The sequence below is a fragment of the Erythrolamprus reginae genome, chromosome 1 (genome assembly GCF_031021105.1).
Source record: "Erythrolamprus reginae isolate rEryReg1 chromosome 1, rEryReg1.hap1, whole genome shotgun sequence".
NCBI classification, from domain to species: Eukaryota; Metazoa; Chordata; class Lepidosauria; order Squamata; family Dipsadidae; genus Erythrolamprus; species Erythrolamprus reginae.
The window spans coordinates 16,452,264-16,475,918 of NC_091950.1; the positions used below are offsets into that span (position 1 = coordinate 16,452,264).

At 43.6% G+C, this 23,655-nt stretch overlaps 1 protein-coding gene across 1 annotated transcript in view; it reads left to right on the forward strand.

Annotated features, from left to right (window-relative positions):
* Window positions 1-23,655, forward strand: part of LOC139156546 (calcium/calmodulin-dependent protein kinase type IV-like) — a 76,442-nt gene that overhangs the window by 43,960 nt on the left and 8,827 nt on the right. Inside the window, exons 6-10 of the mRNA XM_070732319.1 lie at window positions 12,302-12,392; window positions 13,627-13,701; window positions 16,621-16,696; window positions 20,407-20,533; window positions 22,562-22,714. Coding sequence (XP_070588420.1) covers window positions 12,302-12,392; window positions 13,627-13,701; window positions 16,621-16,696; window positions 20,407-20,533; window positions 22,562-22,714 — 522 coding nt within the window. The remainder of the gene's footprint in view (window positions 1-12,301; window positions 12,393-13,626; window positions 13,702-16,620; window positions 16,697-20,406; window positions 20,534-22,561; window positions 22,715-23,655) is intronic.

A 23,655-nucleotide genomic window follows, 5' to 3' on the forward strand; every position in this document is an offset into this window, starting at 1 on the left:
CCCTTTATCATTTTAGTTGCTCTTTTCTGCACCCTCTCAAGAGTCTCTATATCTTTTTTGAAGTGTGGTGACCAGAACTGGATGCAATACTCCAGGTGCAGTCTGACCAGGACCTTATAGAGTGGTATTATTACCTCTCTGGTCTTGGAGTGTATCCCCCTGTTCATGCAGCTTAGGATTGTGTTGGCTTTTTTAGCCACTGCTGCACATTGCTGGCCCATGTTTAGCTGGTTATCCACTAAGACTCCAAGACCAAGTCATGACCGTCGCAGCAATCCCCAAAGTCAAATGATCAAAATTTGGGTGCTTGGCAACCAGCATGCCTTTACGAGGATTGCAGCATCCCAGAGTTACGTGAAGCCAGCTTCTGAAAGGTAAAGTTAATGGAAAAAGCTGGATTCGCTTAATGACCTCATAATTCACTTAACAACTGCAGGAATATGCTTAGCAACTGTGACAAAAAAAGGTCATAACAATTGGACTCAATTCACTTAACAATCACTCTGCTTTACTGATTAGTTTGATAGATCTTTATAGAAATGGCTAGTTTATAATAATAATAATTATTATTATTATTATTATTATTATTGTTGTTGTTGTTGTTGTTGTTATTGTTATTATTATTTATTGGATTTGTATGCCGCCCCTCTCGGTAGACTCGGGGCGGAAAACAACAGTAGTACAAAACAGCATGTAAATCCAATACTAAAACAGCTAAAAAACCCTTATTTGTAAAACCAAACATACACACAAACAAACATACCATGCATAAATTGTAAAGGCCTATGGGGAAAGAATATCTCAGTTCCCCCATGCCTGACGGCAGAGGTGGGTTTTAAGGAGCTTACAAAAGGCGAGGAGGGTGGGGGCAATTCTAATCTCCGGGGGGAGTTGGTTCCAGAGGGCCGGGGCCGCCACAGAGAAGGCTCTTCCCCCGGGCCCCGCCAAACAACATTGTTTTGTTGACGGGATCCGGAGAAGGCCCACTCTGTGGGACCTAACCGGTCGCTGGGATTCGTGTGGCAGAAGGCAGTCTCGTAGATACCCTGGTCCGGTGCCATGAAGGGCTTTATAGGTGATGACCAACACTTTGAATTGTGACCGGAAATTGATCGGCAACCAATGCAGACTGCGGAGTGTTGGTGTTAAATGGGCATTTTTGGGAAAACCCATTATTGCTCTCGCAGCTGCATTCTGCACGATCTGAAGTTTCCGAACACTTTTCAAAGGTAGCCCAATGTAGATTATCATGAGAAAAATAAAAACTTGGGATTTGATGTTAAATGCTTTATTTTATTGCAACGGAGAGAGTGGGAAGTCAAGGTTTCCTTTTCTTTTTCTCAACTCTTGCTCACTTGTCTTCCACCCCCACTGTTTCCCAATTTATTTTTCTATTTCGTACCTTATTTTATTTTAATGCAACTCAACCACACGTTAAATGGAATTACCACTCCGCTCAGTAATTACAATCCCAATTGGGGGGACATGATCGAAACATTTAAATATATTAAAGGGTTAAATAAGGTCCAGGAGGGAAGTGTTTTTAATAGGAAAGTGAACACAAGAACAAGGGGACACAATCTGAGGTTAGTTGGGGGAAAGATCAAAAGCAACATGAGAAAATATTATTTTACTGAAAGAGTAGTAGATCCTTGGAACAAACTTCCAGCAGACGTGGTAGATAAATCCACAGTAACTGAATTTAAACATGCCTGGGATAAACATATATCCATCCTAAGATAAAATACAGAAAATAGTATAAGGGCAGACTAGATGGACCATGGGGTCTTTTTCTGCCGTCAGACTTCTATGTTTCTATGTTTCTATGTGGTCGTAAGTCGAGGGCTGACTGTTTTGCTCCAAGTTAAAGCTAGTGCACCCAATCTAGGAGAATACTTGGCTGTATAATTTCCTCTGGGATTTGGCTGTGGCTGAGTGCTGTCTCGGAAAATTTCTATCGGTGATTTCCAATTTAGTTTGCCCCCGGCACATGCATGCAGTCGATTTCTACATTCAGATCACAGCGAGCACATGCGCGCTCAGTTCAGTGAGCCAAAATAGAGCTTGAGGGTTATTTATAAAACATCGGCAAAGATTTCTTTTTTAAAAATTAACCCACAAAAGATAAAATGCAGGCAAATCAGTGAGCGTGAGAGAGAGATGAACAAGGACTGACCTCGAAATAAATTTAAATTTCCTGAGCCAATGTTAATAGTCCTGGGGGTAATCTGTCTGGAACCCATACCACATCTCGGACATCAACACCCTTGAAAATGTCCAAAGATACTTCACCAGAAGAGCCCTTCACTCCTCCACTCGAAACAGAATAGCCTACGAAAGCAGACTATCAATCCTTGGTCTAGAAAGCTTAGAACTACGTCGCCTAAAACACGATCTAAGTATTGCCCACATGATCATATGCTGCAACGTTCTACCTGTCAACGTTCTACCTGTCAACTTCAGCTTCAATTGCAACAACACAAGAGCACGCAACAGATTCAAACTTAATATTAACCGCTCCAAACTTGACTGTAAAAAATATGACTTCAGCAGCCGAGTTGTCGAAGCGTGGAACTCATTACCTGACTCAGTAGTGTCAACCCCTAACCCCCAACATTTTTATTTTATTTTATTTATTCTTTATTCATTAAGTAATATATATAAAGATAGGAAGTAAAAAAGAAGAGAAGTAGATGGGAAGGAGAGAATATATATGATACATGTGATAAGGAAAGACAATTGGACAGGGGACGATAGGCACATCAGTGCACTTATGTACGCCCCTTACTGGCCTCTTAGGAACTTTGAGAGGTCAATCGTGGAGAGTCTAAGGGACAAATGTTGGGGGTTGGGGGTTGACACTATTGAGTCCAGTAATGAGTTCCACGCTTCGATAACTCGATTGTTAAAGTCATGTTTTTTACAGTCAAGTTTGGAGCGATTAATATTACGTTTGAATCTGTTGCGTGCTCTTGTGTTTTTCCCTTAGACTATCCACGATTGACCTCTCCAGGTTCCTTAGAGGTCAGTAAGGGGCGTGCATAAGTGCACCAGTGTGCCTTCCGTCCCCTGTCCAATTGCCTCTCCTTATCTCATTTATCTTTTCTTCCTTTCAAATATGTTCACCTATACTTTCTTTTCTTCTATTCTTTTCTTTACTTATATTATTACATATCTATTTTCTTCAATGTGTATTATGTATTGGACAAAATAAATACATAAAAATAAAATAAATAAATAAATAAAATTATTAACATGGAGGGTAACAGAGTGCCCTATGGCTATTTCAGCCCTAACTCTCTTTCACCTACATCACTGCAGTAGAATTGAGATGGAAAGTAGGTGATCGTTCCTCTGCTTTGCAGCATCAAACAGAATATTTGAGGGATGGCAACGACAGATCCAATGTGCCACAGGCAAACTCTTTCTAGGGCAGTGGTGGCAAACCTTTTTTCCCTTGGGTGGGCGACAGCGCATGTGCTCCTGCCAACACCCATAATGCAATTTATTTATTTAATTGGATTTATATGCAGCCCCTGTCGGAAGACTTGGGGCGGCTTACAACATGTAAAAAGAAGTATATAATCGTCTAAATTCAATTAATTTAAAACTAAGTGTACTAATCTATAAAACCCAGTACAGTGGTACCTCTACTTAAGAACTTAATTTGATCCGTGAACAGGTTCTTAAGTAGAAAAGTTTGTAAGTAGAAGCAATTTTTCCCATAGGAATCAATGTAAAAGCAAATAATGCGTGAAAACCCATTAGGAAAGAAATAAAAGCTCGGAATTTGGGTGGGAGGAGGAAGAGGAAGAGGAGAAGGAGGACAGTCGCTGCCGAAGGAAGAAGGTGAGGTGAGGGGAATAAAAAAAATCTAAAACTTTAAGGCTTAAAAAAAAAAAGTGACTCTGAGACGGCGAGGAGGAGCACGCGACTCACATACATCCGGTGCGAAGCTGCTTCCCATATACTGCGCCAGAGAGAGAAACCCAGGGGGAATGGCAGGAAACTGGTCAGGCCTTCGTACTGCTCTCAAATTTCCTGGGAATTTTTTCCGTGCTTGGGTTCTTAAGTAGAAAATGGTTCTTAAGAAGAGGCAAAAAAATCTTGAACACCCGATTCTTATCTAGAAAAGTTCTTAAGTAGAGGCATTCCTAGGTAGAGGTACCACTGCAGAAACATAGAAACAAGACTGACGGCAGAAAAAGACCTCATGGTCCATCTAGTCTGCCCTTATACTATTTCCTGTATTTTATCTTAGGATGGATATATGTTTATCCCAGGCATGTTTAAATTCAGTTACTGTGGATTTACCAACCATGTCTGCTGGAAGTTTGTTCCAAGCATCTACTACTCTTTCAGTAAAATAATATTTTCTCATGTTGCTTTTGATCTTTGCCCCAACTAACCTCAGATTGTGCCCCCTTGTTCTTGTGTTCACTTTCCTATTAAAAACACCTCCCTCCTGAATTAACCTGTATTATTAAAAAACCAATCATACCCACTCAAACAACAATCATACATAACATTCATCAGCAATGCCCCCACATTGGCCCTCCCTATACATACACCCATGATCCCCCCACGTGACTCTCCCAGGAGACCCCCCCTGCTCCCTATGCATGCGCAACCCCCCCCCCCCCCCCATTTTGGTGCTGGCAGGCCTCCCTGAAGTCTTCTGGAATTAAAAACGGGCTGAGGAGGAGGAGTGGAGGACCCCCCAAACCCCATTTTTGAGCTTGCAGGCCTTCCTGAAGTGTCCTGGAACTAAAAATGGGCTGCCGGGGGGGGCATCACTGCACCCGCTGTACACATGCGCATGTCGCACTCAGCCCTGTGCGCATCTCCCGGCAGAGGCCCGAAAATCAGCTGGCTGGTGGGACGCACATAGACATTTATGGTGGTACTGCACTGGGTGACAGCTCGCATGCCCACATAGATGGCTCTGCATGCCACCTGTGGTGTGCGTACCATAAGGTTTGCCATTGCAATTCCCGGCTAAAGAACAGATGAGGGAAAAATTGGAACAGAAAAGAGGTACTGTACAGTGGAACCTCTACCTAAGAATGCCTCTACTTACAAACTTTTCTAGATAAGAACTGGGTGTTCAAGATTTTTTTGCCTCTTCTCAAGAACCATTTTCCACTTACAAACCCGAGCCTCCAAAACTGTAACTGGAAAGGGCAGGGAGAAGCCTCCGTGGGGCCTCTCTAGGAATCTCCTGGGAAGAAACAGGGCCAGAAAAGGAGTAGAGAAGTCTCTATGGGGCCTCTCTAGGAATCTCCTGGGAGGAAACAGCCAGAAAAGGCAGGGAGAAGCCTCTGTGGGGCCTCTCTAGGAATCTCCTTGGAGGAAACAGGCCCGGAAAAGATGGGGAGAAGCCTCCGTGGGGCCTCTCTAGGAATCTCCTGGGAGGAAACAGGGGCGGAAAAGGCAGGGAGAAGCCTCTGTGGGGCCTCTAGGAATCTCCTGGGAGGAAACAGGCCCAGAAAAGATGGGGAGAAGCCTCCATGGGGCCTCTCTAGGAATCTCCTGGGAGGAAAGAGAGCTGGAAAAGGCAGGGAGAAGCCTCCGTGGGGCCTCTCTAGGAATCTCCTGAGAGGAAAGAGAGCTGGAAAAGGCAGGGAGAAGCCTCCGTGGGGCCTCTCTATGAATCTCCTGGGAGAAAACAGGGCCTCCACCCTCCCTGTGGTTTCCCCAATCTCATGCATTATTTGCTTTTACATTGATTCCTATGGGAAAAATTGCTTCTTACAAACTTTTCTACTTAAGAACCTGGTCACGGAACAAATTAAGTTTGTATGTAGAGGTACCACTGTACTAGAACAGATTTAAAAAATCACATGACCCCACTTATTTGGATTAACATGATTTTAAATATAATGAATGAGTACAGGGAGTCTTCGACTTACAAACAGTCCATTTTACCAGTAGTTGGCCGTTCAGAGTTACAATGGCACTGAAAAGAACGAATGATAAAAGTGAGCTTTCCACAATTTCAGATGCTTGGCAAAGGGGTTCATATTTATGAGAGTTGCACCATCCCAGGGTCATATGATCCCCTTTTGGGATCTTCTGACAAGCAGTCAGTGGGGAATCCGGATTCACTTACAACCATGCTCCTAATTTAATAAATGCAGCAATTCACTTAACAACTTTGGCAAGTTAATAAAATGTTTTACTTAGGGCTCAACTGGTCGTAACTCAAGGAGTGCTGGTAATCCCCTTGTTATGGCCAAGTGCTTAGTGACTGCTTGATATTATAACATATCACTACAATTTATAGTTCTGATGGCCAGGGCTCCATCTCCACAGTCTCATAGCCATACTTCAGATGCACACCAACTGTTCTGTCGGGCTCTCTGGTAGAATCCTCCCAAAAATTCACAGGTACAAATTTCAGACACACACACGTTTGAAAATTCAAAACAATGTTCTTTATAATGAAAATTCACTTAAACCAAGCCCTCTTTTGATATAGCAAAGAGCACTCATCTCCAAACAAACTGGTAATTGGTACAAGTCCCTTATCAGTTCTGTGATACTTAGCTTGCAGCTGTGAGGCAATTCACAGTCCTTCTTCTTTCACAAAGTGAAACACACTTTGCTCTGGTTTAGTTTCAAAGGGGGGAAAAATCAGCACACAAAAGGTCAAAGTCAGTAAAGCAGTCACGAAATACAAGGATCAGATAATCCTCCACAATGGCCAAACCCACAAGCTGCTCTTTATAGCAGCCTCACTAATTACCACAGCCCCACCCAACCACAAGTGGCCTCATTTTCTTTGATAATAATCTCCCAGTTGTTGTTGCCTATGCATTGCTCTCCTCATGCGTGGCTGTATCATTAACTCTTGTTCTGAATCCAAGGAGGAGCTAGATAATTGATCTCCTTCTGAGCTGTCTGCCACACTCTCCTCCTCCCTGTCACTCATGTCTTCTTGGTCAGAGGAGCCTTCATCAGCAGATTCCACCGGGGGCAAAACAGGCCTGCAGCATGTGGATGTCTCCCCCACATCCACAGTCCTTGGGGCAGGAGCTGGGCCAGAGCTAACCACAACACCAACCGTTCATTATCATTATCATTATCATTATCATTACTATTTCTATTATTATTATTATTATCATTATTATTATTATTATTATTATTATTATTATTATTATTATTATTTGAATGTGGGACCTGCTAGCAATGCAGATTAGAGAGGATAATTCACAAGTAGAGAGGAGAGGTGGCTGGTTTCACCTTGCAAATCATACATTAATCTTGGTTTGCAGTGACACCCCCTTAAGGGACGTTCTTCCTTGCTCTTAAGGTGTAATTTTATTCAGCACGAATTTCATAAATAACGTTCCCCGAATCCTTTGAAATGCAAACAGTTCCATATCTGGCATTCAGCCCCCTTCGGCACGGCCTCTGAGGAATTGGCCCCTCAAGAGAAGCCAGCTTAAAAAAAACAGGACAACCAGGGGGTGGGAATAGCAGCAGCAGTTATTTGGCATTAAGCTCTTTCCTGCGCTCTAAATTTCAGCCCAGCATAAAAGAACAAGAAGAAATCTATAACACTTAGAGGGAATATTAGTAGGCCACTGTTTCTCGGTACTAAAGGTCAGAGAAGCTGGTTTCCAAGGCAACCAGGGGGGGATTAAAATATGGGAGGAATTCATATATAAAAGTAATCCATTGTTAGCTTTGTGCAAAAGGGAGAATTTGGCTCCATCACTTTTGGGTATGAAAGAAATGCTATCAAGTGAATAGAGATGAACAAGTGAATGAAAAGAACAATTGGGATTTTTTTTTTCCAATGCAAGACAGGGCCATAGAAACATAGAAGATTGACAGCAGAAAAAGTACTCATGATCCCATCTAGTCTAGCCTTATACTATTTCCTGTACTTTATCTTAGGATGGACCTATGTTTATCCCAGACATGTTTAAATTCAGTTCCTGTGGATTTACCAGCCACGTCTGCTGGAAGTTTGTTCCAAGCATCTACTACTCTTTCAGTAAAATAATATTTTCTCACGTTGCTTCTAATCTTTCCTCCAACTAACGTCAGATTGTGCCCTCTTGTTCTTCTGTTCACTTTCCTATTAAAAACACTTCCCTCCTCAACTCTATTTAACCCTTGAACATATTAAAATGTTTCGATCATGTCCCCTCTTTCCCTCTGTCCTCCAGACTAGACAGATTGAGTTCATGAAGTTTTTCCTGATAAATTTTATGCTGAAGACCTCCCACCATTTTTGTAGCCCGTCTTTGTACCCGTTCAATTTTATCCATATCTTTTTGCCACTTTAAGACTTGTGGACTCCAACTCCCACAATCCCCTAGTCAGCCAAACAGCGGTATAATGTGCTTTTGCTGTGCCTAAACTCTTGATATAATTATTCAGAATTATTTGGAAATAATCCAACCAAGGCTCTCTGCTTTTTTTTAAGCAGAAGCAGCTTCTTTGCATTTTCTGCCTATCATATTTCAATAGGAGAGAATATAATTTGTTCCTGTAATTTGTTTTTGTGCCTATAATTGTGCCTATATTTGTTCACAGCATGAGTGCAGAATTGTGTACCATCTGGTCAGTTTGTGGTTGCTGTGTAATCTGTGAACTGATTAATGATTTGGGAGAAAGCAATAAAATAAAAAGAAATTAGCAATTGAAGTAAATAGTATTGTGCTTGGGAACTTAGACCAGGGGTAGGCAAAGTTGGCTCTTATGTGACATGTGGACTTCAACTCCCACAATTCCTGAGCTAGCATGATTGGCTCAGGAATTCTGGGAGCTGAAGTCCACGTGTCCTAGAAGAGTCAACTTTGCCTACCCCTGACTTAAACTCTTATTTGGACATCTTATTCATTCAGAAAACAAGGCTGTAACTGCCCTGCACAGAATGCAGATAGAGTTGATGCAGGCCGATACATTTGGAATAGAACTAAACAGAATATTGTCAAAATTAGAAGGGACCTTGGAGGTCTTCTAGTCCAGCCCCCTTCTGAAACATACAACCCTATATACATGGTGGTGAACCTGTGGCACGCGGAACCATATCGGAGGGCACGCGAGACATTTGCCACTCATGCATGGGCTGGCCAGCTGAGTCACAGCCTTGGGAAAGGCTGTTTCACCCTCCAGGCGCTTCAAGGAAGCTCCCCTGAAGCCCTGGAGTGCAAAAAAAAACCCCGCTCAACAAACCGGAAGTTTGGGGAAATGCACTTCCGGTTTGCCATAGAGTGTTTTTTGGACTCCAGAGAGTTCAGGGAATTTTCCTGAAGTCCCGGCTCTGCGCTGGCTCTTCAGGTTTGTAATGGAGATGAACACCACCCCCTAGAGCAGAGATGGCGACCTTTTTTTTTTCTTCAGATGACAAAAGAGTACATGTACATACATAGAAACATAGAAACATAGAAGTCTGACGGCAGAAAAAGACCTCATGGTCCATCTAGTCTGCCCTTATACTATTTTCTGTATTTTATCTTAGGATGGATATATGTTTATCCCAGGCATGTTTAAATTCAGTTCCCTCTAATGTTCCAATGTTCCCTCTAATTTTTTTTCGGTGTGGGCGGAAAAGTATAGTGTCTGAGCGGCAGTCCCCTTGGGACTGGGCGGCATAGAAAGAAAAAATGAATGAATGAATGAAGGAAGGAAGAAAGAAAGAAAGAAAGAAAGAAAGAAAGAAAGAAAGAAAGAAAGGTTTTTCTTATTTTGAATGTCCCGGGCGGGCTGGCAGGGGGATGGGGAGCACGTACGTCCGCGCGCCCGACATTGAAAATCACCTTCGCCGGCCTCCACTGTGAGAACGCCTGCCCCGCCTCTCCTGCAGCCTCCTCGCTGACAGCCCGGGACGAAGGCGCTCTCAGTGAAGGGACTGGAGAGGGGCGGGGCAGGCGTTCCCGCTGCGGGAGGAGCCGCGCCCCAAGACAAGAAGCGGCGTTGGATAAAGAGAGGCGGATCGGGCGGGCGGGGGCCAGTGGTGAGAAGCCAGGGGCGCGAGGGGGCCGGAGGCGCAGGGGGGGCAAACGCAGCTCCTTGCGCGCCCTTAGAAAAGGGTGCGTGGGGGGGTGTTTTGGGGTGCGCGCACACAGACGCGCACAGCTTAGAGGGAACGGAGGTACATACCCACAATTCAATGCCTATGGAGGGTGAAAGCAGCTTCCCCGCTCCCCGGAGGCCCCCTGCAGGCTGGAAACGGCCTGTTTCCCAACTTCCGGTGAGCCCAGTAGGCTTGTGTTTTGCCCTCCCCAGACTCCAAAGGCTTCCCTGGAGCCAGGGGAGGGTAAAAACTCCCTCCTCCATCCCCCCGGAGGCTCTCTGGAAGCCAAAAACGCCCTCCCAGAGCCTCTGTGTGAGCCAAAAATGAGCTGGCTGGCCCACACATGCACATTGGAGCTGAGCTAGGGCAACGGCTTGCATGCCAGCAGTTATGGCTCCATGCACCACCTATGGCACCCATGCCGTAGTTTCGCCATCACTGCCCCAGATTCAGAAACAACTAGCACATATGTCGGAGGCAGGTGGGGGTTGTTACTTACCGCTGGTGCTGGTGCACTCCATGTGTAGCTATGGGTGACTGGTGTGTGCGCCCGAGCGGGATTTTGCTTCTGCGCATGTGCAGAAACAAAAACGTCCTCTGACCCGCGTGGCTGCCGATAACCCAGAGCTGTGCACGCAGCTCGATTTTCACCACCAGAGCTATTATTATTATTATTATTATTATTATTATTATTATTATTATTATTATTATTAATTAAATTTGTATGCCGCCCCTCTCTGTAGACTCGGGGCGGCTCACAGCAGTAATAGAAAACAATGTACAATACAAATCTAATATTTAATATTTAAAAACTAAAAACCCATAATTTAAAAAACATACACACAACATACCATATATAAACTACTGTATATAGGCCTGGGGGAGATGTCTCAATTCCACCATGCCTGACGGCAGAGGTGGGTTTTAAGGAGTTTACGAAAGGCAAGGAGGGTGGGGGCAATCCTAATCTCCGGGGTGAGCTGGTTCCAGAGGGTCGGGGCCACCACAGAGAAGGCTCTTCCCCTAGGGTCCTGCCAGATGACATTGTTATGGTGTGGCCCATACCGATAGCAACCCACTACTGGTCTGAGGGCGTCTTGGAACATATTTTTATAATCCAACCAGTCAGGCAGTTACATAGAAACATAGAAACATAGAAGACTGACGGCAGAAAAAGACCTCATGGTCCATCTAATCTGCCCTTATACTATTTCCTGTATTTTATCTTACAATGGATATATGTTTATCCCAGGCATGTTTAAATTCAGTTACTGTGGATTTACCAACCACGTCTGCTGGAAGTTTGTTCCAAAGATCTACTACTCTTTCAGTCAAATAATATTTTCTCATGTTGCTTTTGATCTTTCCCCCAACTAACTTCAGATTGTGTCCCCTTGTTCTTGTGTTCACTTTCCTATTAAAAACACTTCCCTCCTGAACCTTATTTAACCCTTTAACATATTTAAATGTTTCGATCATGTCCCCCCTTTTCCTTCTGTCCTCCAGACTATACAGATTGAGTTCATTAAGTCTTTCCTGATATGTTTTATGCTTAAGACCTTCCACCATTCTTGTAGCCCGTCTTTGGACCCGTTCAATTTTGTCAATATCTTTTTGTAGATGAGGTCTCCAGAACTGAACACAATACTCCAAATGTGGTCTCACCAGCGCTCTATATAAAGGGATTACAATCTCCTTCTTCCTTCTTGTTATACCTCTAGCTATGCAGCCAAGCATCCTACTTGCTTTTCCTACCGCCCGACGACACTGCTCACCCATTTTGAGACTGTCAGAAATCACGACCTCTAAATCCTTCTCTTCTGAAGTTTTTGCTAACACAGAACTGCCAATACAATACTCAGATTGAGGGTTCCTTTTCCCCAGGTGCATTATTTTACATTTGGAAACATTTACAGTTACAGTGGGGGTGTCCCTCTGACCTTCCTGCCAATCAGCTTAAAGCTCTGTTGGGAGAATTGGCGCTAGAGTTATGGTTGGGGGTCACCACAACATGAGAAACTGTATTAAGGGGTCGCAGCATTAGAAAGGTTGAGAACCACTGAAAAATGCCACAAGTTGGGAAAATTTGAAATGCCACCTAAAGTTACTTTGTCATTTGAGGTGGCGAATAACTTGATTAAATACATTAAATAAATAAGAAATGATTCCTTGGCTTGTGTCAAAGGAATCCTTTTTGATAGCATGTAGAGGTAGTGGACTTTTTACTACAGAAAAGTCGTGTGATTTTTCTCTCTTTGTCTCTTTTAGTATCTGCATTCCAATGGAGTCGTCCACCGTGACCTCAAACCAGAAAACCTTCTCTACGCAGATCTCTCCCCCGATGCTCCTCTCAAAATTGGTATGTGTGGGATGAAGTAAAGAGAACATATTATATAGTGAAATTATTTTAACAGACTAATGGTGGGAGAGCGGTATCCATTGTTCGCAAATATCCACTAGGTGGGAAAATGCATCATTCTGGCATTTGACATCAATTGTGTGATGGTGTCGTTTTGCAGGTGTTGCAAATTATGTCCTTTGCGTCAATTCACGTCATAAAGGATATAAATCATAGAAATTTGATCCAAAACGAGGGGGGGGGAAAGAATTTATGATACATTTTGTAATATGTTATCTAATGTGACATTTGAATAAATTTACACGGCTTGCATTATCATGTCATTATGCAACTTATACAAATGACAGGATTTTGAATTTAACAGATTTTGGGGAGAAATGGATGTTCTTTCCATCAGATTATACATTAAATTAAGGGTTGAATAGAATATAATTCTTTATTAGCCAAGTGTGATTCGACACACAAGGAATTTGTCTTTGGTGCAGCTGCTCTCAGCATACATAAAAGAAAAAGAGACATTTGTTAAGAATCATGAAGTACAACACTTAATCATTGTCATAGGGGTCAAATAAGCAATGAGGAAACAATCTATATTAATAAAAATCTTAAGGATACAAGCAACAAGTTACAGTCATACAGTCATAAGTGAGAGGAAAAGGGTCATAGGAATGATGAAAAAAATCTAGTAGTAAAAACTTAGTTTGCAAAAACTTCAGAAGAGAAGGATTTAGGCGTAGTGATTTCTGACAGTCTCAAAATGGGTGAGCAGTGTGTCGGGCGGTAGGAAAAGCAAGTAGGATACTTGGCTGCATAGCTAAAGATATAACAAGCAGGAAGAGGGCGATTGTGATCCCGCTGTATAGAGCGCTGGTGAGACCCCATTTGGAATACTGTGTTCAGTTCTGGAGACCTCACCTACAAAAAGATATGGATAAAATTGAACGGGTCCAAAGACGGGCTACAAGAATGGTGGAAGGTCTTAAGCATAAAACGTATCAGGAAAGACTTCATGAACTATAAAATATGAAAATAGATGGGGTGGGGCCAGCCAGAAGTGGTATTTACCGGTTCTCCGCACTACTCAACATTTACGCTATTGGTTCTCCAGAACTGGTCAGAACCTGCTGAAACCCTCCTCTGAACGAAGCTCAGACAGCACCAAGAATCACACAGTTTAACCCAGAGCTATAGATATTATTCTCTTTTACACACAACAATCTCTGTTTTCTCCCAGGTGATTTCGGATTATCTAAAATTGTGGATGAGCAAGATACGATGAAAACTGTATGTGGCACACCAGGATACTGTGGTGAGTATGTGATGAAGAGTAACGGGGAACTCTATCCAGGTTAAGTACAAGTACAAGAGAAAGGGAAGCTCATTCATTACTACTATGGGCCCTAATTATTATTATTTATTAGATTTGTATGCTGCCCCTCTCCGTAGACTCGTAAGTCGAAAGTAGAAAGTGCACTGCTTTATAAGCAATTGTGCTCTTTAAGTAAAGATTTTTTGCAGTACTATATCTGGGGTGTGAAAATCCAGATGTCCACTAGAGGCCAGCAAAATGTTAAACTTTCTTTCTACTGCTCCCTAGTGGTCATGTCAAGATTTGCAACTCAGCTCTGGTGGGGGTTTTCCCCCCAGCTTAGTAGTAGGCAGTGTTATTCCACCTAAAACCTCTTTCTTGCTACTGTTCCCAAACCAATGTGTAAATTGTAAATGATGGGGTCATCTGATTCAGAAATTATTTTATTCTATAAAGCAGCATTTTTCTCAATATCAGCAAAGTTAAGATGGGTGGACTTCAACCCCCAGAATTCCCCAGCCAACATGTTGAATTCTGGGAGTTGAAGTCCATCCACCTTAAAGTTTCTGAGGTTGAGAAACACCACCAGTATAAAGTATTTCATTTTATCTCTTGTTGCCTTTTTAAACCTGGGCCCTACCTAATAATTGTTCTGTCAAATGTTCCCTAAAGGAAAGCCTCTTTATCCTTTTAAAAGTTAAATCAAACCTTTGTAACCTTTATTTTATTTTATTTATTGCATTTATATGCTGCTCACTCCAAACGGACTCTGAGCGGCTAATAACAGGTATAAATACAATATAAGTAAAAAAACCAATTAAAAAACTATCACTAAAATCACATGTATTATAAAACCATACTTGCCACAATCAGTCTTTGGGGCGGTAGAATGAGGTAGAATTCCTGAACCGAGTTATCGGGTCTCTTTTTACACAGAGAAAGGGTGTGGATTTTCTGCTTCCAAGCACCCATTACAGAAAGATGACGATAATATCATGTTGCTTATGGAATTTTTAAATTTAGCTTTACCCACTGATCTTCTGAATTCAGCTAGTTCTCTATAGGAACTTAGTTTCATAGGAGAATTTTTTTCCCTTTAGCAGTTCTTTTTATGTGTGTGTAAATGCGCGAGAGCTAGCTACATATTTATTTATTTATTTACTACTTACTTACTTACTTACTTACTTACTTATTAGATTTGTATGCTGCTCCTCTCCGAAGACTCGGGGCGGCTAACAACAATATAAAAAGACAATGTAAACAAATCTAATATTAAAAATAATCTAAACCCCCCCCAATTTAAAGAACCACTCATACATACAAGCATACCATGTATAAATTCTATAAGCCTAGGGGGAAGGGATAATTTCAATTCCCCCATGCCTGACGACAGAGGTGGGTTTTAAGGAGCTTGCGAAAGGCAAGGAGGGTGGTGGCAACTCTGATATCTGGGGGGAGCTGGTTCCAGAGGGTCAGGGCCGCCACAAAGAAGGCTCTTCTCCTGGGTCCCGCCAATGTGTGTGTGTGTATCTTTGAGCCACTATGCCTTTGAATTCTTTTCGGCATATAGTGCTCAAACCGGAGCACATGTGCATCAGAGCCCCAGAAACTACAGCGCAATGGTCACCTGGTCTTCAGGTTTCCAATGTGTACATGGGCACTGGCCAGCTGGTCTTCGTGGGTGCCGGAGTGCCAGAAATGTGAAAGCTAGCTGGTTTTTGGGTTTCTGGCATGTACCTGCGTACGTGGTGGCTGGCGTGCACCAGCACATGCAAATGGCTGAATAGAATAGAATAGAATAGAATAGGAAAGTGAACACAAGAACAAGGGGACACAATCTGAAGTTAGTTGGGGGAAAGATCAAAAGCAACATGAGAAAATATTATTTTACTGAAAGAGTAGTAGATCCTTGGAACAAAGTTCCAGCAGACGTTTTGAGGGTAGGAGTTGACTAACTTAACAGCACACACAGAGAGAGAACCACAATGACATGATAATGATTCATTTATTGACTGTTCAGAGTTACATCACTAGCTGGTATTTGGGTTTCTGGCATGTACCTGCATACCAGGCAGCTGGTCTTTGCGCGTGCCCGAGTGTCAGAAACCTAAAATACCAGGTGGCTGGCACACACCAGCACATGCAAGATCATCTGGCTGGCATGAATGCGCACAGTGGAAACCAGAAGAGCAGCTGGCGACGGCACATGTGCCCACCGAGATGCCTCTGCATGCCACCTCTGGCACATATGCCATAGGTTCACCATCACAGTCTTAGTTAAACTAGATAATGGCTGCCTGGCGTAAAGAAGTGTTTCCCAACCTTGGCAACTTGAAGACATTTGGACTTCAACTCCCAGAATTCCCCAACCAGCAAATGCTGGGGAATTCTGGGAGTTGAAGTCCAGATATCTCCAAGTGGCCAAAGTTGGGAAACACTGGCGTAAAGGATCTGAACTGCAGACATTCAGTCAACCACCAGATGGCAACAGAGAGAGTTTAATGGAGCTTTTCTACCATCTACTGGCCATCTGGTTTTAGCATCCTCGTTTTACCACCTCTCCTGACTCAAAGATGGCGGCTGTGGGGCAAATAATTTAGGCCGCAGGTATCTTTAGGCTTCCCATCCCTTCGGTTTCAAAGGGCCCCCAAGGAGGAACGGGCAAATAATAACATGCCACTCTCTTCTCCTTCCTCGTGAGTTTGCAAAAGTGGAAGTGATAGCAAGTGTCAGGTTGGAAGACATCCAAGGAAATTGCCCATCGTCCATGAAGGAGTGTGAGCTTTCACCGTTTATGCCCAGGGGAATGAGCAGGGAAGAGAATCGTAGCTGGAGAGGGTGAGGGAGACGGAAGCCAAGATATGTCTGCCAACTCTTCTCTCTCTCTCTGTCTTTTGTTTATTTTTCAAATGCCTTCAGCACCCGAAATTCTCCACGGCTCACCATATGGCCCTGAAGTGGATATGTGGTCCGTAGGCGTCATAACATACATTTTGTGAGTTATGCTAAAATACTTTGACACGAAATTCCTGTTGGTGTGCTTTGCTCACTCGCACTGTTCCTTTCAAGCATGGCCCAGCAAACAAGTAGGATGTAAAATATGCCTCTTATTCTATGGTTGGTTTGGGGGGGGTTTTGGGGGGGGGGATGTTGTGAGGAGGGGGTGATTCTCGCCCACCCATAATTTCTGCTGTTCTCTGGCTTTCGACTTGAAAATAAATTAGATCCTTTCAGCCACCATCTCTTTTTGCCTCCCACTCTCTCTTGTTTATTTCCAAAAATCATGAATTTTTTCTGACTTCTCCCACACACACATAAACACACACTGACAGGCCTGCTGTTTTCTTTCTTATTTGATTTTGGTGTATTATTAAAAAAAAAAAAAGGAATAGGCAAAAGTGTAAAAATGTCAGGATCTTGGTTTGGATCACCGATCCTGTTCTGGTCCACAAAGCTTCAAACTAAAAGAGCACAGGTAATCCTTAGCTTACAATCATTGGTTTAGTGACCATTTAAAGTTGACAACAGTGCTCAAAACAAGTGATTTATGACTGTTGCCGCATCCCCATGGTTATGAGATCAAAATTCAGGCACTTAGCAACTGACATGTATTTCTGACGGGTTGTCCCCGAGTTTCTTTCTTTCTTTATTTTATTTATTTATTTTATTTATTTATTTTATTTGTTTTATTTGTTTTATTTGTTTTATTTGTTTGTGTATTTATTTGTGTGTGTGTGTGTGTGTTTGTTTGTTTATTATTTATTTATTTGTTTGTTTGTTTGTTTGTATGCCGCCCCTCTCCGCAGACTAGGGGCGGCTCACAACAATAATAAAAAAACAATGTATCACAAATCTAATATTAAAAACTCTCTAAAAGCCCCTTATTTAAAAAGCCAGACACACACACAAACATACCATGCATAAATTATATAAGCCAGGGGGAGATGTCTCAATTATATAGGCCAGGGGGAGTTAAAAAGTTACGGCTTGTAACTTTTGCAAGCTGGCCTTCTGATCTGCAAAATGAATGGAGGAAGTCGCTGAACGACTACATGATTCACTGAACAATTGGAGTGATTCAGTTAACAACGGTGGCCAAAAAAGCTTGTAAAATGGACCTAACTCTCCCTTGGTGAGCAACAGTGATAATATTGGGGCTCCATTATGGTCATAAGTCGAGGACTTACTATACATGCCAGGGGAGGGTTCTAACTTACCTTGTTGCTGGTTCCTTTCCTTTGCTGCGTGGCTGCTCACTCATTGCATGCTGCATGGCTGTGCATACATTGGATGTTGCATGGCTGCGCACACAGATTGCATGTTGCATGGCTGCGCGCACACATTGCATGTTGCATGGCTGCGCATGCATTGCGTGCTGCGTGGCTGAACACTCATTGCATGCTGCATGGCTGTGTACACACATTTCATGCTGCGTGGCTACTCATTGCGTGCTGCGTGGCTGCGCACACACATTTCATGCTGCATGGCTGTGCGTCCATTGCATTCTGTGTGGCTGTGCACACATTTCGTGCTGCGTGGCTGCACATTTATTTATTTATTGGATTTGTATGCCGCCCCTCTCCGTAGACACGGGGAGACTAACAACAATAATAAAAAACAGCATGTAAATCCAATACTAAAACAACTAAAAAAAACCTTATTTTAAAACCAATCATACCTACAAACAAACATACCATACATAAATTGTAAAGGCCTAGGGAGAAAGAGTATCTCAGTTCCCCCATGCCTGACGGCAGAGGTGGGTTGCATGCTGCGTGGCTGCACACACATTGCGTGCTGGGTGGCCACGCCACACATGCACGCATACACAGTGCTGAAAAACAAGCCAAAAATAGCCCCAAAAAACCCCCACCCTAAAACAAGATAGCGGCACATGTGCAATGCCAAAAACTCAGTTTCTGCAAATGCAGAACAGCAAAAAAAATAATATTTCCCCCTAAAAATAAAAAATTGCCCCCCAAAAGATGGCGTCCACAGAACCGGCTCCGTGACGTCACCACCGTTTTACTCCTGGTCCTGTAGAATCCATGTGACCCGGGAGGGATCCACCTCCGATACACCTGCTCTTTCCTTAATCTGCCCTGCAGAAAGGAAATATGGAGAGCACCCTCTGCTGGCAGATTGGCGATACGATTTTATGCCTCCTGTTTTTGCCAGCAGAAAGACTGATAAGCAGCCCGGAGCCTTGGAGAACATCCTCACATCATAACCGCTGCATGAGGCTAATAAATCTGTTGCTAAGAGGTTTCTAGTTAAAGTGCTGTTGTTTTTTTCTAACCTATAAAACTGTAGTCGTCTCGTTACTGAGAGGCCCTGAGGCTCACCTCCTCCAGCTAAGAATCGATAGCGCAATAAGAACATTTCCGAGGAAAAAATGCTTTGTAGTTCTGCAATACCCTGGAGTTAGGGGCACTGAGGCCGACAGGAAATGTTTCTCCCTAATGAGAAGCTAAATTAACCTCAACCTCGTTTCCTATTAAGCATATTGAATCAGAGCTCTGCCAGACGTCTTTTAAAATGCAATTTATTGAAAGAACACCCGATCTGCGTTTCTGTGTTTAACGTCCTACCTGTCAACGGCTACTTCGACTTCAACCACAACGATACACAAGCACACAACAGATAATCGCCCCAAACCTGGCTGTAGAAAATACGACTTTAGCAACAGAACTCACTACCTGACTCTGTGGTTTTATCACCTAACCCCAAAAACTTTACCCTTAGACTGTCCACTGTTGACCTCACCTGATTCCTAAGAGGTTAGTAAGGGGTGTGCATAAGTGCACCAGAGTGCCTTCCATCCCTTGTCATCATCATCATCATCATCATAAAAATAAAAATAAAAATAAATAATAATTATTATGTTTTGGACTAAATAAATAAATACATTATTTATTTATTTTGTCCAAAACATAATATATTATTATTATTATTATTATTATTATTATTATTATTATTAATTAGATTTATATGCCGCCCCTCTCTGGAGACTCGGAGCGGCTCACAACAATAATGAGGTTTACAGAGGATATACTCATAGTAAAATATATCTATCAAAGAATATGAGAAAAGATATAGGAGTAAAATATATCAATGAGAGAATAGAGGAAAAGATACAGGACTAGAAAAAAAGATATATAAAGAAATTTAGGAGAGACAATAGGACGGGATGGAGGGCACGCTGGTGCACTTATGCACGCCCCTTACTGACCTCTTAGGAATCTGCAGAGGTCAACCATGGATAGTCTAAGGGTAAAATGTTGGGGGTTAGGGGATGACACCAAGGAGTCTGGTAATGAGTTCCATGCGACAACTCGATTACTAAAGTCATATTTTTTACAGTCTAGTTTGGAGTTGTTAATAATAAGTTTGAATCTGTTGTGTGCTCTTGTGTTGCTTTGGTTGAAGCTGCAGTAGTCGTTGACAGGGAGGGCATTGCAACATATGATCTTGTGGGCAATACTTAGATCATGTTTAAGGCATGAAAGCCAGACCCAGTCACTTTCTCTCAGCCTAACCCACCTTGCAGGGTTGTTGAGGCAGAAAAAATTAGGAGGAGAAAAGCATGTTGGATATGTTCTCCACCTTAAGTTATTTCTAAAAATAATAAAGATGGGAGGTACAAAAATAAATCAAACCCCCAAATTAATAGGCACCTGTTTCTTCTTTTTCTTTCCATTCTAGGCTGTGCGGTTTTGAGCCCTTCTTTGACCCAAGGGGAGATCAGTACATGTACAGCCGAATCCTAAATTGTGACTATGAGTTTGTCTCCCCGTGGTGGGATGAAGTCTCCCTCAATGCCAAGGACCTGGTAAGTCCCTGCATTTTGAGCACTGCCTTGCCGGATGACTGGCCCCTTTCTGCATGTTGTTGTTGTTGTTGTTGTTGTTGTTGTTGTTGTTGTTGTTATTATTATTATTATTATTAATTAGACGTGTGCCACCCTTCTCTAAAGACTCGGGGAGGCTCACAGGGTACAAAAACAATGTGTATACAAATCTAATTAATTAAAACTACAGTGATATCTTGTCTTACAAACTTAATTGGTTCCGGGATGAGGTTTGTAAGGTGAAAAGTTTGTAAGACAAACCAATGTTTCCCATAGGAATCAATGGAAAAGCGATTAATGCGTGCAAGCCCAAAACTCACCCCTTTTGCCAGCCGAAGCGCCTGTTTTTGCGCTGCTGGGATTCACCTGAGGCTCCCCTCCATGGGAAACCCCACCTCCGGACTTCTGTGTTTTTGTGATGCTGCAGGGGAATCCCAGCAGCGCAAAAACGGGTGCTTCGCTGGCAATGGAAGTCCGGAGGTGGGATTTCCCAGCGAGGGGAGCCTCAGCGAAATTGCAGCATCACAAAAACATGGAAGACCTCAAAACCTCACTCCAGACTTCCGTGTTTTTGTGATGCTGCAATTTCGCTGAGATTCCCCTTGCTGGGAAACCCCACCTCCGGACTTCTGTTGCCAGCGAAGCACCTGTTTTTGCGCTGCTGGGAACAGAAGTCCGGAGGTGGGGCATCCCAGTGGCGTCGGCTTGGGTTTGTAAGGTGAAAATAGTTTGGAAGAAGGGGGAAAAAATCTTAAACACCGGGTCTGTATCTCAAAAAGTTTGTATGACAAGGGGTTTGTAAGACGAGGTATCACTGTATAAGCTAAGATCCCCCTATGTTAAAAATAGTCAATCAACTCAGTCACAACCACACATCACATTTAATAGTCAGGGGAGGGGGGGTTGATCTAATCACCCCACGCCTGGCAACATAAGTGAGTCTTAAGACTTGCAAAAGGCGAGGAGGGTGAGGGCAGTGCGAATCTCTGGAGGGAGCTGGTTCCAGAGGGCTGGGGCTGCCACAGAGAAGGCTCTTCCCCTGGGCCCCGCCAGACGACATTGTCTGATCGATGGGACCTGGAGAAGGCCAGCTCTGTCAGACCTAATCGCCCTCTGGGATTTGTGCGGCATCTGCTTGTTCTGGTATACATTAAGGAGCCCTGTTGGCACAGTGATTAATGTGCAGTATTGCAGGCTAACTCTGCAATACTGCACAGGTGACATGCGGAGCCATATCTGCTGGCACACGAGCCGTTGCCCTAGCTCAGCTCCAATGTGCATGTGTGTGCCAGCCAGCTGATTTTTGGATTGCACAGAGGCTCTGGGAGGGCGTTTTTGGCTTCCAGAGAGCCTCCAGGGGGATGCGGGATGGCATTGGCGGGACCCAGGGGAAGAGCCTTCTCTGTGGCGGCCCCGATGCTTTGGAACCAACTCCCCCCAGATATCAGAGTTGCCCCCACCCTCCTTGCCTTTCGTAAGCTCCTTAAAACCCACCTCTGTCGCCAGGCATGGGGGAATTGAGACTTTCCCTTCCCCCTAGGCTTATAAAATTTATGCATGGTATGTCAGTATGTATGATTGGTTTCTTAAATTGGGGTTTTTTAAATTATCTTAAATATTAGATTTGTTTACATTGTATTATTATTGCTGTTAGCCGCCCCGAGTCTACGGAGAGGGGCGGCATATGAATCTGATTAATAAATAAATAAAAATAAATAAATCCAAGGAAGCCTTCGGAGCCTGGGGAGGGTGAAACACGAGCCTGCTGGGCCCACCAGAAGTTGGGAAACAGGCCATTTCTAGCCTCCAAAGAGCCTCCGGAGGGTGGGAGAAACTGTTTTCGCTTCCAGGCATTGAATTATGGGTTTGGGCACTCACACATGCACGATAGTGCACGCACAGACTCTTTCGGCACCCGAGGAAAAAAAGTTTTGCCATCACTGCTCTAGGTAGATCCCACATGATATGACACTGGAGTGGTGACAGTAGACCTGTCTCTGACTTTTGTAGGTGCAGAAGCTGATTGTGCTGGATCCCCAGAAGAGGCTGACAGTTCATCAAGCCCTAGAGCACCCTTGGGTGACTGGCAAAGCAGCTAAATTTGCTCACATGGACAGCACCCAGAAGAAGCTGCAGGAGTTTAATGCAAGGAGGAAACTAAAGGTAAGATTCTGGGGATCCCGCACTCCTCTCTGGGGTCCCACATGGAGGCTGGTAACGAGGGGCCCAACCTCAGTGGCAGAAGCTTAGAATCAGGATTCAATTCAATTCAATTCAATTCAATTTATTAGATTTGTATGCCGCCCCTCTCCGAAGACTCAGGGCGGCTCATAACAATAATAAAAACAGTATAATAATGGAACAAATCTAATAATAAAATTATATTAAAAAACCCCAACAATTTAAAAACCATACCACACATACATACCAAACATAAAATATAAGAAAGCCTGGGGGAGATGTCTTAATTCCCCAATGCCTGGTGATATAGGTGGGTCCTGAGTAACTTGCGAAAGACAAGAAGGGTGGGGGCCGTTCTAATCTCCAGGGGGAGTTGATTCCAGAGGGCCGGGGCCGCCACAGAGAAGGCTCTTCCCCTGGGGCCCGCCAAACGACATTTTTGGTCGACGGGACCCGGAGAAGGCCAACTCTGTGGGACCTTATCGGCTGCTGGTATTCATGCGGTAGAAGGCGGTTCCGGAGGTATTCTGGTCCAATGCCATGAAGGGCTTTAAAAGTCATTACCAACACTTTGAATTGTGACCGGAAACTGATCGGCAGCCAGTGCAGGCCACGGAGTGTTGTAGAAACGTGGGCGAATCTAGGAACCCCCACGATAGCTCTCGTGGCCGCGTTCTGCACGATCTGAAGTTTCCGAACACATTTCAAAGGTAGCCACCCAGGCAAGCCACCCAAAAGCATAGGACAGGTGCCTGCGTGGGAGTGGGGAGCATAGTTCCCTCTAAGCTGAGCAGGTGAGCAATCGCTCACTTAAAAATCATCATCAACTCAGAGTTTTCCAAACCTGCCCAGAAGCCGAGAGGGAAATTTTATTATTATTTCTGTGTCGCCCAGTCCCGAAGGGACTGCCGCTCATACACTAT